This window comes from Hippoglossus stenolepis, chromosome 18 (assembly GCF_022539355.2).
Source record: "Hippoglossus stenolepis isolate QCI-W04-F060 chromosome 18, HSTE1.2, whole genome shotgun sequence".
Taxonomy (NCBI): domain Eukaryota; kingdom Metazoa; phylum Chordata; class Actinopteri; order Pleuronectiformes; family Pleuronectidae; genus Hippoglossus; species Hippoglossus stenolepis.
Window position 1 is genome coordinate 12345421 of NC_061500.1, and position 18072 is coordinate 12363492.

The 18072-nt window shown below is 40.5% G+C and overlaps 2 protein-coding genes across 2 annotated transcripts; one reads left to right on the forward strand and one right to left on the reverse strand.

Annotated features, from left to right (window-relative positions):
* The first annotated feature begins 612 nt into the window (after positions 1-612).
* Positions 613-7558, forward strand: dnajc21 (DnaJ heat shock protein family (Hsp40) member C21). The gene is made up of 12 exons (XM_035184475.2): positions 613-1045; positions 1797-1890; positions 2015-2138; positions 2767-2895; positions 3020-3324; positions 3416-3555; positions 4856-4949; positions 5913-6098; positions 6203-6251; positions 6384-6517; positions 6766-6853; positions 7007-7558. Exons 1-12 carry the CDS (start codon positions 949-951, stop codon positions 7166-7168), a joined length of 1602 nt encoding a protein of 533 aa, XP_035040366.2. The 5' UTR covers positions 613-948; the 3' UTR covers positions 7169-7558.
* Positions 7559-7744: 186 nt separating this feature from the next.
* Positions 7745-17719, reverse strand: agxt2 (alanine--glyoxylate aminotransferase 2). The gene is made up of 14 exons (XM_035184476.2): positions 17452-17719; positions 16357-16445; positions 16030-16220; positions 15685-15808; positions 15496-15590; positions 15048-15141; positions 14778-14871; positions 13729-13829; positions 13397-13489; positions 12617-12749; positions 10609-10697; positions 10329-10478; positions 9069-9167; positions 7745-8593 (listed from the first exon to the last, which is right to left on the reverse strand). Exons 1-14 carry the CDS (start codon positions 17546-17548, stop codon positions 8492-8494), a joined length of 1551 nt encoding a protein of 516 aa, XP_035040367.1. The 5' UTR covers positions 17549-17719; the 3' UTR covers positions 7745-8491.
* Between the last annotated feature and the right edge of the window lie 353 nt (positions 17720-18072).

Genomic DNA, 18072 nt, shown 5'->3' on the forward strand with positions numbered 1-18072 from the left:
ATTAATATGCCTGCTCTGCTGCATTAATTGCAGTGGAAGGTGAAAACCTTTATTAAACCTGGCTGGAACACGTGCAGAAACAAATCAAAGATGGTGAACAGCAGCATGGAAGACTGAGGAAGGAACAGATACAAAATAAGAATTAAATTATAGGAGAAAATACGATAGTTTGACTGGGCTGCTGTTGGCTGCAATCGGAAGGAAAATCCTTGCTGAAAGGCAGGATATTTGTGGTTTGGGTGATATTGTAAAGATACAATTAATTAGCTTTATTTCCTGCTGTAAACCAAAACATGATTAATACCTTTCTTTTTTTTTTACTCTCAGGTACACATTTAAATGACAGTGGTTTGTGCTGACTGGGGTGCTTTTTTTGTGGAATTTCAATCTGAACCTTCAGACAAGCTGCAAGCAACCATGATAAATTTAGATTATTACATATTGTTAAATGCGAAATAAATGAGCAGACAAATATCAATAATACTAGTTATTATTATTATTATTATTATTACAAATAGTTAAACAGATACGGTCATTCTATAATTAGAACGGTAGATGGCAGTATAACGAGATTACAGCCTCAAATCAACCGCAATTCGAAATAGAAGAACATGTATTCTCGCGAGATTTACCGGCACCTCTCAGATCTCGTGTGTGTCAGATCTTTTGGTCCCTAAAAGCCGCTGAGAAACAACAGCGTGTAGAAGCTGTTGTGTTTTTATATGAACATCGCAGAGATTTAAATATGTAAGAGGCGAATATTACACTAGTGTCACTTTCACCTGAGAACTCCGGGTCCCTTCGGAGACAAACTAGAGAAGCTGTCCGGCTGCTAGCACGCCGCAGTTAGCTCAATGCTAAGGTTAGCCTCGCCGGGGACAACGTGAGCAACGAGTGCTTTTTTTTTATTTTCACAGACAGGTTTTAGTTTCCACAGTTGATCCAAAGATGAAGTGTCACTACGAAGTGTTGAGCGTGAAGCGAGACGCGGGAGACGACGATTTGAAGAAAGCGTATCGTAAGCTAGCGCTGAAATGGCATCCAGGTGAGTGCTCGACTCAACATGTCAGCATCTGTGATGGATCTGAGAGGCGTTTACAATATCGGCAAAGAAACAAAGGCTGATCGTAGACTCTGCTGTGGATGGAGAGATGTTGTATTGTGATTGTAACATGTTGGGGTCAGTTTAAAGTCTCTTAATGTGCTCGTGAATATTAATACAGCTGCTTATTTCACATTCCTTGAAGACAGGAGACTGTACCTGTCAGACAAATGTAGTTTATACACACAGCCTCTTAAAGTGAAGCTGACAAGTTGATAATAACCATCGATTGAGCTCAGAATTGAATGTGGAGCTGCAGCAAATAGATGATTGGCGGATTATTAATCTGTATAATTAATTATTTGTTTTAATCACTATTTTGAAGCTTCATTTTCATGTTTCAGCTTCATAAATGTGAGATTGTATTGTCTTTCTTGTATATGATGATAAACTGTACTTCTGCAGGATCAGAAGTTACACTGTCCCTCATTCTTTGAGAAGATGTCGACCTGGTCGAAATTTAGTTTGTAGAAGAATGATCAATCTGGAAAATAATCAGTAGAATAATCTATAATGAAAATAATAATAGTTGTAGTTGTTGGTTGCTTGTCTGCAACAATTAATCCTTTCTTGCTCTTTAAAAATGTTTGAAACTGTCCTGTGCTGGTGCCTCCTTTACACTTTCCCACTTTAATTCTTGCTTCAATTTAACATTATGACGCTTTCAACTCTGGTCTCCCTCTGAATTTTCCAGATAAAAACTTGGACAATTCTGATGACGCAGCAGAGAAGTTCAAGCTGATTCAGGCGGCTTATGATGTCCTGAGTGATCCACAGGAGCGAGCTTGGTGCGTACGAATGTATTCCATCACTGAATGTGAAAAGAATCTCTCAACCTTCTTCTTGACTCAGTAGATCTTGACTGTGTTATGTGCTGACTGTAGCATTGTGGGTCCTTTCCTGTCTCTGCAGGTATGATAACCACAGGGAGGCTCTGCTGAAAGGAGGAGTGAGTGGAGACTATGAAGACGACAGTATTGACCTGCTGCAGTACTTCACAGTCACCTGTTATTCTGGCTATGGAGATGATGACAAGGTGAGTGTGTGCTCATGTGTGAGGATCTTGTTGCACAGTGTGCTAAAGAATAGAGAAATATTCTACCAGCTGCTCACGGTCTACCAAAGCGTTTAAAGCATATGAACCTTGAAATGTAATCTCAACCTCTAAAAAAATGCTCGACACAACTTGATTTGACATCGTCTTATTTCAAAAGTCAGAGTAACCCAGGGATTCTGGCACCACACACCTTAATAACAGGTCGGACTGTCTGTCCTCTTCTGATACTTGTTAACAATAAGAGAAAGGAGAGATGACACTATCAAAAGGCTGATTAAAGCCCATATTCACGTCAGCTGCAGGACGGTGGGTGAACAAACAATTCTACTTCACTTTATAAAATGTCCAGTCCTCTTCGTGGCACGTCATAACGTCGAGCCACTCTATCTTTCTATTTTCTATTTACACACAGGAAGTATTTGATGAATCCCAGGCAGAACTTTCTTTTTTGTCTAAATTCAAAGAGAACCACTAGAGGGCACCACCTTAACGACAGCACACTCTTCATCCTTCAGGAATATGGGGGCAGAAATCCTGCCTGCATCTCAGAACATTTATTCATCTAGTTTTCTGTCTTTTTTTTTTTGTCTACTTTCTCTCTCCCTAGGGTTTTTACACAGTTTACAGGAATCTCTTTGAGTCTATTGTTAAGGAGGAGATGGAGCACGTCAAGGTAGAAGATGAAGAAGACGAGGAGTTTCCTCCCTTTGGAGACTCGAACAGTGACTATGATACCGTAAGTTAACCCCACACCTAAAATACTTCCCTTTAAAGGTTCTTCCTTTTTTTAAATTTTATTTTATACAAAAACTTAATTACTAATTTATTCAACTGTTTCTGGTTCTGTTTCCATATCACAGGTAGTGCACGTGTTTTACGGCTACTGGCAGAGTTTCTGCACTCGTAAAAACTTTGCCTGGAAGGAGGAGTACGACACGAGACAGGCGTCCAACCGCTGGGAGAAGAGGGCCATGGAGAAGGACAACAAGAAGACCAGGGACAAGGCTCGAAAGGAGCGCAACGAGCTGGTGCGACAGCTGGTGTCTTTCGTTCGCAAACGTGACCGCCGCGTGCAGGCCCACAGGAAGCTGGTGGAGGAGCAGAACGCCGAGAAAATCAAGAAGGTGGAGGAGCTGAGGCGGAAGCAGAAGCTCAACCAGGCCAAGTGAGTAGTGCTTGGATAGTTAAGTGAGTGTGACATTTATTTTCCTCTACTTCTTGTTCATGCTCACAACACTTCGTTGTTTGCTCCAAAGACTGGCGGAGGAGTACAAGGAGCAGAGCTGGGTGGCCATGTCTGAACACGAGAAGGAGCTGCAGCAGATGGAGGCTCAGTACGGAGAGGAGTTTGGAGATGTGTCGGAGAGTGAAGAAGAGGACAGCGAAGAGGGAGGAGGTCAGTGAGTGTGAGATTCAAGCTCTATTCCCCTGCATGCTGGCTTAGCATACAGAACAGGGTTTTTTTGTGTGTGACAGATTTTCACCAAACTTTACTAGGGGGTGTATCAGCTGCTGGTGCGTTTCTCCTACACTTTTCTGCTGACAGTAGAGTGAAGAGAACTTGGCTGTTATCGTCGGATTCTTCTTGGTAATGCTCATCCAGCAAAGTCGTCCGCACGGCAAAACCTTCTGCTCACTGCAACCCAAGTTCTTTATAACAGTGATGGAAACGACACAAAGAGAAACTGAGCGGGAAAAAAATCTGATTCACTAATGAAACAAAGGGGACTTAAACACCATGACTCGTATCGCAAAGTAAATGAAAGAAAGTAAACACGGTGCTGTGGGGAATAAAATGAAAGCATATTCTAGTAGTCATGTGGGATCTGTGGGAGGATTTCAACTGGAGAAATCTGAGGCAGAACTACGAATAGAAGCCTCCCACAGGACGCCCATTCTCCTCTTGTGTCTAATATAAAACCAGCTCCAAGGCTAATACACTGTAAACTGTTGACTGTTCAACTAAATAGAAAAGAACAGAAAGCACAGTAACAATATACTATTATTGTTATTGTTATTAATAAAAATAGTAATACACATTATTTACACTGTATTTTTCAGAACACAGTCACAAAGTTCTTTACATATTGTGGTTGGAACATGATTAATACATTTCAGGACTAAAGCAAATAAGATCAGGGAATAAAATAGTGCCGTAATAAAATGTACAATAGAGCATTAATACCATAACACAAAAATCTAATATGTGTAGTTAAAAAAATCGGTGTATTAGGACTAATAAAAGGCAATACAAAAAAAAAACATGTTTTTAAAAAGTGACTTTGAAAAAATGGCACTGATTCTGGAATCTTCATATCCTTGGGCGAGGGACTTCTAGAGCTGAGGAGACTTGACTGCAAAAGGCCGCTCACCTTCAAGGCAAATTCATAGTTACCGTGTCCACCAGTCTGCTGCGGTGTGCTCATCTCATCTCATCTCAATCTACTTTTCCATACAGCCCAAAATCTGTGACCTGTAAAGTCGACTGAGATTTAGGAACAGCCTGTCGATCCCTGCCTGAGGATCTTTGGCTCAGTATTCTGTGTTTAAACACCGTGAACTGTTGTTTATTATGTCTCAGTTTCAGGGAATCAGGTCATATTTGGCATAAACCGTCAGACAAGCTGCTGCTGTTCGGAGAAATTTTCACAGATTTGAAATTTATATTTTAACCAATGCATATATATGATTGACAGATGCAGACCAGCCTGATGGAGACGAACTGGCGATTGATTATTATGACGACCTGTACTGCCCGGCCTGTGACAAATTATTCAAATCAGATCAAGCGTGAGTATCCACCAACCCACCCCACCTACCTCCTGTCTTCTGAACTCACCATGCAAAACCTTTTTTATATATTTTTTATTTAAAATGGTAAAGACAAGACAGCTCCTTTTTGAGTGAATGAAACCACTTTAAATCCCTGTTTCAAGTAGTTTCATTCACTCAAAAAGGAGCAGTTTGTTACATGGTTAATAAGTGTCACAGTCATAAAGTGTAAGTATTAACTCAATATGATAGAAATAACAAACACCACTCGGGACATATAAAGAGCTTCAGGCTGAGGTATCTGAAGTGGTGGTTTCAGTCGGGGCCATAAGAAGCACACTAAACCATGTAGGACTTAAAGTGCAGTTAGTTTGTTTAGTTAGTTTGAAGTCCAAATGGAAATGTTCCTTCATGCTGCAGGGGTGTGGTTGAAATGGTAAAGATGGACTTATTCAAACCAGTAATCAGTTCTGACCTAAATCCTACTGACAACCTTAAAGAGAGAACTGAAATCTGTCATCGCAAGGACTCCTGCAAAGTTAAAAGCGTCTATCAATGGAAAGAGTGACACAAACGGGTGCAACAAGCAGCTTATGAGAGTTGGATGATAGATGAGAAACATTAGAAACATTTAGAGGCCGTCAATGTTGCCGGACGTTCTGCAACCAAATGCAAATCCACAAGATTTAGCCACATGCTAGTTTTCATCTGCAGTCCCTGTCAGTATGATGCTGAAAATTAAATAAATAACAAGACCTATGTATTCAAACACAGACCCACATGCAGACACTAACAAAGCCACATGGAAAGAAACACAATTGAGCAGTAAAAATCATATAAACTTACTCAGAAGCTGCTGAAGATTTATTTTTTAGCTTTAGCTTTTTTAATGAAGGAATGTCCGTACTACTTTTTAATGACTCTGCAAGTATTCACGTCATTGTTTTTAATGCTTTTAAATTTGTTTTTGTCCATCTCCAGAATGAAAAACCATGAAAAATCCAAAAAGCACCGGGAGATGGTGGCGTTGCTAAAGCAGCAGCTGAAGCAGGAAGAGGATTCACTTGGTTTGAACGGCACCGAGAGGGAGGGAGGAAAGGAGGATAATGACCCGGAAGAGGTGGAAGAAGAGGAGGAGGAGGAGGAGGAAGAAAAGCCAAGGCAAAAGTATGTCGCTAATGTTGGGTGTGATAGTAGAAAAAAAACAACTTGTTGTTAATTCTTATTTTTCATTCTTATTTTTGTTGACATTTTTCTTTCCACCTGCACAGGCTGTCCAAAAAACAAAAGAGGAAAAGGAAACAGAAGGAAGTCGTACCCGTGAGTCTTTTATTTATTTGTTTGTTTATTTATTAAATAAAGTAAATGATTGTTCTCATTATGACTGTGGAGTAAACCTTTCTTATAAAAGCTTCTTCTTTTCTCTATTCATGCTCTCCTCCTCCTCCACAGAAGAGCGCTCCAGAGGAAGTGGAGGAGAAGGAGAAACCAACGCCGACCACGTGCGAGGAAGACGTCCCCGACGCGTCTGCAGACCCGACAGAGCCTGAGGAGCAGGAGGACCCCCCTCCCACAGAAGTCAAGAGGTCAGTCCAGGTTATGCAACATCTCCAGTTTTTGTTTTACAGGCACACTCAGGATAATCACCTGTGGATTTGTCACGACAAGTAACAGCTTGTCACAGAAATAAGGGGTCTTGTTACACAGTTGATCCCTGGATTAAATCATCCAGGAAAACACAAGTTGTTTTACAGTTACATAATGTGATAATATTTGCGATTCAGTTTAGAACCTGATTTTTTCTCATCTGCCATTTCAAATGTTGCATCTGCAGCTCTGGGAAGACGAAAGGAAAGAAGGGAGGAGGAAAAGAAAAAACTAACAATGTCAAGTCAAACACGGGAGGAGACGAGTTTCCTGAGGTTAGTACAATAAAACACAAAGGGTTTTACAGTCTGTGTCCAGGTCTGTGTTTTTCTTATCAATTCAATCACTTCCCCCTACTGGCATATAATGATCAGTACGTGTATCTGTGTCCAAACTTCTAAATTATTTATCCCTATTTCCACCTCCAGAAGGAAGCGAACCTTCGCTGTGGGATCTGCAACTACGAGTTCCCCACGAGAAACAAGTTGTTTGACCACCTAAAGACTAGCGGCCACACCACCGCTCTCTCTGCAAACGCCTCACACAGCGCCGCGAGCAAGAGCAAAAAAGACAAGAAGAAGAGCAGATAACGCGACTGAATCCGGGCAGATGAAGCTGAAAGAGTTTTAACCAGCAGGGACGCTGGAAACTCAATGAAACGTCTCTCAGGAGGTAGATGAAACAAAAAGTGGACTTTAGTGGAGAGAATCGTTTTTATTTTTAAATACTCAATTAACATATTGGGTGAGATGACTGTGTATATGTGGGAGAGATTGACTCTTCCCGGTTTGAATGAACCACAACCTCTCACAGTAACTTATGAATCACTGTACAGATAAACCCACACAGGACGTCCCAACATAAACACTGATACCCAGATACCTTACACTTTGAAAAACCATCTCTCTTTCTGTCATGAACAGCTCTGTACTGCATTATGGAAATAAATGTGATGATGCATGTTGGTATTTATACAACAATCCTGGACTGATTTCCATAAATGTTTCTGACCAACAATAAACTGTTATTAGCTATTCCTGTACATAACATACACCTGTACCCTCACGTGCTGTTGTATCACCTTCATATTTATAGTTGTTGGTTTGCAGACTAGTGTTAAAATCATCAATCTCCCAAAATGTCTTATTGTTTTTTACTGATAAATGAAGGCCTGCTGGATAAATCAGATGATGACATACCCAGCAGACGTCATAAGCGTCACCAGCTACACTTGTAGATTTATGGCCATGAATAAAAGTCAGCATTGACCAAATCAAGGACGGGCTGCAGGAGCGTTTTACTGTGTCTCATGGCTCCACTCCTGCTGCTGCAGCCGAGTTAAACCTGTTCCCTCCAAACCAGAAACAGAGCATTCACATTAATGATAATGAAGCGGTTTCTGCTGTGATGTTGCTTAAGGAGCAACAACAGCTGACATTGGGCGAGAGGCGGGGTAAACCTTCCACAGTTCGCCAGTGTGTAAAATAAGATATTTACCCTGTTACCTCAAGAAAACAAACTTATTTTCTAGCAATAGGGTGAAAAAATACATTTTATTGCAAGATAATGAATATGATATATATATATATGGGATCAACTGGATTAAAAAAGATAATTAAAGCTGTTCTTAGCTTATATACCAGAAATAGACAGAGCCTATACAAAATACCTACATATTCATTGTTATTACATTCATCAGAAAAGTGTTCACTAATTATAATATATTGTTACACCTAAGTGGATCAGAAAAGCACAAAAGAACTTTTCTGAAGATGTGCTGTACAAGATTTATTTTCTCATTTAATTAATGAGTTATTGTGTCATGTATTGAGCTTTTATAATAATTATAATTACTAGTCATTGTTCAAAAAAGTTCAAGAGAAGTTCACTTCTTCAGAGGGTCAGAATGGCGTTCATCTTCTCTCCATGTGGTTGTGGACGGACTTATCAAAAACTGCCAGGAAGAAATCGGCGTCTTCCATCGTGATGCACATGGGGGGTTTGACACGAAAGGTCTGTAAAGGTGAACCATAAAGAAAGCGATTATTAAATAGCAGAGAAACTGATGAGCAGGACAGTGTTTGACCAGGTGAGGGGCCTTGTTCTTTCTCACACTGACGGCAGAGCATCACATCAGCCGGAACGATAAAGGGTGAAGTAATTCATAAATAAATATATCAGTAATGAATTGATTGTTCTTGAATTTAGTGTTGTTCTTTGTTTGTCATTGACTTTGAATACTTGTGAGAGCTGCATTTTACAACAAGCTGTAATTGTAGTTGAATTTACAGAAAAAGATGTTCTCAAAGATAAAGCATAGGTCTTGAAAAATGTGTTTTTCTCCAACAGATATTCATCACTAAGCTGCTGGTGTTTTTCGTGCTATAAACAAAAACACGAGACTTTTTTAACTAGCTTTCTGACAAGGGTGTGTTTTTTTACCACATGCAGACCCAGCGAATAAAAAATACAGAAGGTGAGGGCTGGTACCTGTCCATATACTCCTCCTTTCCCTATCAGGACCCCCATGTCCTTGACGTCCTCGAAGATCATATTCATTTCATCAGGAGGCAGAGGGTCTCTGCTGGCCTGGGGACGACAACAGAAAACGTGACTGTTGACATTTGAAAGTTTCCTGTGTTTCATATAGGTCATTATACACACATATGAGACACTTGTAATTCCCTTCTTGTTTGTCTCCCTCACAAAGGTCTTCATAAACTTCAATCAGTCCAGAGCTCTGCTGCTCGCATCATTTCCAGAACCCCCTCCATTAATCGCATCACTCGTGTCCTTCAGCAGCTTCATTGGCTCCCGGTCAAACACAGCATTGTTTTTAATATTCTGCTCCTCACCTTTGAGGCCATCCACAGTTTCGCTCCTCTATACCTTTCTGAACTCCTGCACATGGACACACCCTCCCGCACCCTCAGGTCTTCTTCTTCCATCCACCTCACTGGACCACCTGCCCGTTTGACCACCATGGGATCTAGAGCCTTCAGCCTCTGGAGCTCTCTACCACCAGACATTCGCAACATTGACTCTTTCCCCATTTTAAATCTCATCGGAAAACTTTACTTTTTAAACAGGCATATTCTGTTTGATTGTCTTCCATTTTGCAAACTACATCTTTTATTCACTGTTCATTCTATTTAGTTTCTTGATGTTTTGATACATTGTTTTTTTGTTGTGTTTTTATCTCTGCCGTGTAAGGTGACCTTGAGTGCTCTGAAAGGTGCCTATAAATAAAATGTATTATTATCATTACGTCTACTTGCTACTTTTGTGGTGTTAACCACTGATATATGCACCACTCTGGGCAGTAAATACTGCAGTTACAGAGGTCATGAAGTTTGCATCACAAACCATGATGCCATCTGCCAAACCCAGGAAAACTAGAAGAGGAACATTGGTCAAAATAGCATCCTTAACAACAATGATACGGTATGATAGCAGAACAGGGGCCTCAACAATAACACTAAATCTTACTGGAGTCTTATTTTATCAGATGTTTCTGTAATGATTCCATCACTTGCAGACTCTTTTAAATACAATTAACAGAATCAAAAAGAAACGCGTTAGAAAACCAGTAGTGCAGTCATTGCAACTGGGATAGATCTTTTCACAATTCCAGACGCTGGTCTGGCTAATGGTTAACTGGGTCACTGCTGAACCATGACCCCCAGCAGCACACATTACACAAACATGTGAGCGGAGGTGAGTGTGTCACTGCTGTAACAATCTCAATACCTTGTCTTTGACCATTTCCACACCGATCTGCAGGCCTTTCCCACGGACATCCCCGATAATCTCGTACTTTTCTCTGAGCTTTGCCAGTTCCGTCATCAGATATGTGCCCACGTTGAGGCTGATCTGCTGCGTGCCGTCCTCTTTGATTGTCTGTTACGTAAAAGAGATAAACACGGTATAATTCATTGTGCTTAAGTGATAAGGAAGCTTTGTATTTTCAAACAGTTGCATCCTGTGCCGATCAACAGGTCTACTGTAGAAAGACCAGATGAATTCTTACGTCAAGTACTGATGAAGCGACCGCACAGGCCATGGGATTCCCTCCAAACGTGTTGAAGTGAACGCCCTTGGCAAATGAGGCGGCGATTTCTGGAAAACACATGAACCAACAAGCTCATACCTTCATCCACCGCTGCTTTCGGATTAAAAACTCTTCTAAAAATATATATTTGCTCTGACTACATACAAATAATTTGTGAAGGCATCATCTCTTCATGATCACTGAAGTGTCATCGACGATTATTTCATGTGGAGCTGTCCCTCTGAGCTAACTACGCTGACGAACTCTGGAGATACTCATTTGGTTTTTCTTTATGGACTTTTCATTTCCTTGTGTACCTTATCGTTTGTATGATAATATTTGATGCATCCTTCCCTGTGTCTCTTCCTCAATTTAGTTCCTTTCCGGTGATTCTTGGTTCCTGTCTTATTTCGACATTCACTTAATTTCCTTGGATCTGCATTCCCTTTTTTCCACCCTATGTTCTTATTTTTCAGTCACCAGCTCTCACTTTGCATCTCAAATCTAAATAAAAAATGGGTGGACTGAGGGGTCATCAAGTAAACTTTCAGAGAGAAATGAAAAAGAAATCAGTGTGGGTCTTTGCGTAAAGTCATTTGAAGGTTGATTACTAGGAGGGCGACAGCACTTTGCTACCTTAACAAATAAAAAAAGGAACAACCTATAATCACTCATTCGCAACCAGAAATAAGCAAAACAGATTGATCCTGTCGGCAGCGTGGTGTTTTCTTCATTATTAATCTAAATACAACCATCACAGCTCGGGGATTAGTGTCACAAAGCCTCTCTATAGCCTGTGCACTTTGATGCTAATGCCGTTGGTGCTCATATGCAACTGCTGTGCATCATCAGTGGTGAGTCATGTGGAGATTCACTCCTATTTCATTATGAGAGCACTTCTTCTTCCTTTCACATTCAGATTTTGCAAAGCTCTGCCTCAAAAGGATGATCTCTCTCTCACATAGCCAATCCTCTCATGCACTTTTGCACAAATGTCCTGTGCTACAGTTGAATCCTTCTCACTAGGGCTTGCTTCTGCTCATGCTGGTTGTAAAATTAACCAATAGAATGCCAGATATGATGTTGACCAATGAAACTGTCGCTGTCTTATTTGCAGACGTTTTCACTTTACTTCTTACAGTTCCAGAGGCCTGGACAGCTCACCCGAGCACATGCAGGCAGATGTCAGTCACCACGCACAGCTCGTCCCACATATCTAGTAGCCTTCAACAGTGACTGAAAACAAATGGATTGGGAGGGCAGGGTGGGGCCTGCTCAGGTCTTGGTGGACCCTGTGTAGGGCAGAGGTTTACTAGAAGGTCTGTGCTTCGACCCCTGGCTCCTCCATTCCCCTCCAGAACGGAGGATAATGGGCTTATCCCTGGAGTCATCCCCTTGCTACGTCCCCATGCTTTGCCATCAGACTGGGTCGGTTAGTAAGGTGACGACATGAAGCTGTTCACTCCAGCTGGCTCACTGAATCTGGTGATTGGGTAATTGCTGGTCCCAGGCCAGCTTTGTCCTGTATTGGCGAGTCTTGAAAGAGAGCAGTGCACAATGCTCACAAGTGGTGGGGGTTGTTATCGTGTCGCAGTGTTGCAGTATTTGGCAGGAAGCTCAAACAGCATGATTGACCGCCCCAGCAGTTTTGTTACCAAGTACGCCTTGGCTGGTAGCGTAGATGCAATGATAATATTTTTTTAACTGTAGCATAATATTTGATCTGCCTAACGTCAGATAGTTAAAATTGTTTTTCTACAATTAATCTTTTTTCATTGTTAATTAATCTGTCCAGCAGTGAAGTAATAGCTGTTGTTTGGAGCCTGTTGATTCAGGCCCGACTCTCAGCTCACAAAATAAAGCTGCATTATTCATCCTTACTTGGGAAACCAAACAGAAACCGTTCATCTTGCCGACCTACACTAACAACACACTATGCACAATACAGTTGTAAGCAGGGTTTTTATGTTTCACAGGATTATCTCACCTGGTGTTGTAACAACAGCTCCCATTGGGAATCCATTGCCGATGCCTTTCGCCATCGTAACCATATCAGGAATGACGTCATGACCTTGGAAACCCCAGAAGTGGGTTCCTGTTCGTCCAAATCCAGTCTGCACCTGAAGAAGCAAAGGAAATTATAAAGTTTGTGTACAGCACAACACCACAAACTTTCCCCAGCAGCCCATTAGCACCTTGTATTCAAAAGCCTTGCAATATGGGGTTTGCTTTTTAGGCCCTTCCTTTTGGCATAATATACCAACTTCGCCTTGTTGCTGTTTTTAGCCTTATTTCCAGCAGCAACAGGCAGCTTTAGAGGGAAAAACCTCTAAAAACCCACAGTAAACTACTTGCACCAGTTAAGAAATACCTGGTGAACTTAATGGAGCAGATATTTCTTTGTTGATTTAAATCTAAACAGACCCTCAATGAAAAATAATGTGGGACTTAAATCTGCCAGGTTACCAGAAAAAAAAGTTTTCAAATTAATGAAAATATTGATTTGTGTCAAATGGATGGGAAATAGGGAATATTTTGCTACTATATTTTTATATTAACTTTATGGTTAGTTATTTGATGATAATATAATCCAAACCCAAAGATTTACTCCTATACTGTTCATATAAATAAATGTAATTTTTTTTTCTAAATGTGGATCTGTTAAGCAAGTCAAATTTATAGTATATTTTGAATAAATACAAATACAAATTTTAAATTGTAAATAGAAAAACCATCTAAAAATATCAATAAAATAGATGTATTTTACCTCATCGGCGATGCAGACCCCTCCCCTCTCTCTCACAAGTGTATAAGCCTCCTTCAGGAAGTTTTTAGGGTACTGCACAGCTCCTCCAACTCCCTGTATATACCAAACACATTCACATCCCAAATTAAACAACACATACACTTCACAGAAGACTCTACTGATTAAATATACTCAGTAAGTGCAATTGTGTATTTATTTGCTAACAGTATATGACATGCAGTAAAAAATGGTAATATTCAATGTGTTAAAGCAACAGATCTGAAGCAGACATAGCTGTGAGCAGTATTTATAATTCCAACACCATATTTCTGCTCCACAGCAGAACGTGGTACCTGGATGGGCTCCGCAAAGAAAGCAGCAATTCGACTTGGGACACTGGTAGCAAACGTCTCTTTGAGCTGTCCGATGTACTGTTCATTTGCCATGCAATGACCTGTGGGATGAACAAAAACAAGACCTTTATATCATTTAGCACACACATTAGCATGCAAATTTAAGAGCAAACAGGGGCTATTTGAGTGCAAGGGCAAAGATGAGAAAACCTCTATACTCATTGACATTGTAAAGCAGAAGCCTAACTTGTACTGTTGGTGCGGTGGAGAGTGATACAAATAGCCTTTTCTCTTGTCTTCGGAGTGTGTTTTAAACACGTATGCCTGAATCCCTCAAAAAATAAACAGGGTTGTGTGTTTTATCAGAGGTGTTTTGCAGGCGAGCAGATGATGGACTGGTGGAGCCATTTAAATATCATGTGTTGATGGAATATTAAATTTCTAGTGACAGATGACTTTTTAGATGTTTCGACAATGCCAGGAGAGGAACTTGAATTTTGTCCTAACTAACCCTACTGCTGTTTTATATTATACAATATAAAACAGATCAACATGGCTGTTATTGACTTATATTGATACATTGCAGCTGATTGCAGTTTGTATTGTGTATACAGTCGTTTTGATATTCTGATCTTTTCCAGTTAAACTCACTTGCTGAACTATAACTAAAATTCCTGAAAATGGCCAAAGGTGAAAGGTAACAGAGGTAAATGATCGACAGCAGGAGACAGTGAACTTTACACAGGAACTTCTAGAGTTTCTTTTGTCTCATTTTCAGGATAAAAACAGAGCAAAAGTCATGTATTCAGTCAAACCAAAGATTCAGTTTTTTTATGGATGTTGTGCTGCATTTAAATTCAAATTCAATAAAAATACACACAACCTCTAGACATGTTTTTATCTTCATGCATGAAGACATTATATGAAAGTGTGGTAAATGATTTGAAGGACTAATGCAAACATGACTGTAATGTATCATGATCTTTTTTTCCCCCTTTTTATAAGAACAGAGCGAGTGTGTTGAGCCATGTGTGCACGTGTTTGTGTACCTTGAGCACAGCCACAGTCTCTGATGGTCTGAACCGGAGAGTCCCTGCAGTGGCTTCCTCCCCAGGGACCTCTGAACACATCGGGACACATGGTCTGTTCAAAGGGAAGAAACCTGATCAGCTGGGTCAACCTGACAGCAGCAGCAGTCGCAAAGATATCATCATAAAACAATATATTTCAGATGAATCTATGGGATCATTGTAAAAATACAGGGGAAGTTTAGTGCAAATTTATTATTATTTCATTGTAAGACATTGTTGCATACATACATTTGTGCAGCCTGAAGCACCGGCAATGGGATATTTATATGCTGCGTTGGAAGTAAGACCAATGGTCTGTGGGCTGCCACCGTGATAAGATCCTCTGGAAGACGAAAAACAATTCAAAAATATTGAATGAATGTGAGAATATTTATACCATATATATATATATATATATATATTCATTTATTTTTAATATTCCTGATTAGAAGCTGGAATCATCAACCTTGTAATCTAATGTTTACTCGGTGTGTTTACACAAGTGTGTGCTGCTTCCGCGCCTCAAATAACAGTCTACTTGAATCACTGGAAAGAACAAACCAATGTAAAACCAATAGTTACAATGAAAACACTGCACATACATTTTAATCATTAACCTTCTATAAAAGTCATGTTATTTAAATCTTATGTAATGTCAAGCTATTACTATTACAATCAAGATACACAAGACTTGTACCTGAAAGTGATGATATCAAAGTTGCCTGTGTGGAGTCGAGCCATCATCATTGCCAGGTCATTGGCTTCTGAGCCACTGTTGGTCAGATATACCACCTAGACAGGGAAACACAAAGGGAATAACATTTTTATTTTACAGTACATCTGGATCCACACGTAAAGTGAGCAAAATCAGGAATCACACAGGTACCTTAAGAGGATCTGGGAGGTGGGAGGCCAGTTTCTCACAGTACTCGTGCAGAGGAGGGTAGACGTAGATGTTGGTCGTATGCCACAGTCTCTTCAACTGTTGCTCTGCAGCTGCCGTTACTCTCCTGTACATACAGACGTCAGAAATAAGACACATATAACATCAACACCACTCTTATTTATTTATTTATGTGTGGAGATTGCATGTTCTCCCCATGTCTGTGTGGGTCTTCTCCAGCTTCATCCTGCATGCAGACTGGGCTCAAGGGGACATGCGGTATAGATAATGGATGGATGAATGGATCTACTATCAGTTCGTGACCCAGTAAAGAACGAATGATCTTACGGGTGGCAGTGGCCCACGCTGACTGTTGCCACGCCGGCAAAAAAATCCAAATACCGCTTCCCGTCCACGTCCCACAGCCACTGCATGTGTCCCTGGTGGACAAACACTGGCTTCTTATAGGAGGTAACCTTCATGATCATGGGGTTGCAGTTCTTTCGGCGGATCTCCATCATCCGCTCTTTGGACATACCCTGAACAGAGACAAAATACAAACAGGAGAAAAGGAGTCACGGTTTAGGCAGGGTGTTTATCTTTTGTTTTCCTTTATGCTGAGTTTGTCAAAGAGCTAGAGACGCCGTGGTGATGTTGGGAGGATGTTGCTTTTACCTTGTATTCCTCTGGTTTGAAACTGCATGGGGGCATCTCTGGGATGTCTGTGGGGAGGTGTCTGGGGGATGCTTTCTGATATAATGCACCTGTGAAACCATTGTAATGGAAAGTTTATATTGTGAGGTTGAGATAACAACGCCTTTCAGGAGTAATCACATCAGAAAATCAATCCCGGTGATGGAAGAACTTTAAGCCATGATTCTAACAGAACAACAATTCAACATGAGATCCATGAATGATGTTCAGTTATTGTTTAAACTGTTTCAGAGACATTTCGATTCAAGAGAGATCCTATTATACAGAGATGTGAACACCTGTTAGTATGATGACACAATACATTTTAGCAGGGCCACGAACACACACAGTTTTTACAACAACAAAAAATTACTGCTGCCAAGGCTATAGCCAATCTCGCCATGGTTAAAAAATGATTTTTAAATCAAGATCTGCCACAAAATGTACCGAATTCTTCCTCTGATCATGCCGCATCCCTCCAAAACTTTGAATGAAAATCAGTTCATAATTTTTATTTTTTTGTAATCCTGCTGACAAACAAACAAACAAGCAAAAACAACAATGAAAACAAAACCTCTTTGGTGGACTTAATAAAAAGAGCTGACACCATTAGTCATTCAACAGAAAAATAACAACTATTTTGTCAACCTATTAACAGAAATGGCAGACTTGGCTTCAATATTATTTGATAGTTAATCAAATTAAATTAAACATCTGTGGGGGCTGGACAGTTGGTTAGCCAACATGAGGCATGTTGAGAAGTCACTTGTTTCTCCATAAAGTTGTGATTGCGAAAAAGTTGCAAAAAATTATCGAAACAGATTCATCAATATTTAAAAAATCATTTTAGAGCCCTCGATTATATAATTATAACTTCATGAAGGTGGGATTTATTTCGGGACTATAGTCTATATTAATTATATAACTGTAGCCACTTGGGTGTAATGTTAAATTGATATTTGACTTTAAACCGCAGCTGATTTATTTCTAAAGGGAATAAAACCCCACCAGTGATCTGGGTTCTCTGAGGCAGCGCCACACACCAGCAGAATATGGTTGGTCTCCATGGTAACTCACCAGTTGGCAGGTGGAATTCTGCGGACGAGCCGGGCGGTCGCCAGCGGGACGCTCCCATTAGAGCGCGTCCCCGGAGACAGGAGCCAACTTTATACATGTTGTTATTCCGGTGCAGAGGAAACACACACTCACACACACTGACACACACTCACTGACACACACTCACAGCCGAAGTGGTCTCTCGCTGTCACCAGTGTCTCAAAGTCTCTGCAGGTTGTAACTTCAGCTACTGTGAGAAAAGTCCAGCAGCCAATGAACCCGGTTCCACCCCCCCGTCACGTGTCACGGGATGCGCGCGCAAGTGTTTGCATAATATATTTACTTCATCTCAAATTTGTGTGATATTCAGTTCAACATCCCTCACGTCGTTATTACATAAACATTATTATAAACTGACATGTGTTGGAAGCCTGCACCAGAGACAGTCCTGCCTTTGTTTTGTTGGTGCTGTTTTCTTTGGATAAGGATGTTTTATTTATGCATATATTTATTTTTTGGCCACACTGTTCATAATTTTTCTTTTTCTTGCATTCTAACAAACAAAAAGACAACAGGCAATACAACAACAACAGGAAACAGGACAACATCCACAACAATAACAACAACAGTAACAAAACACTA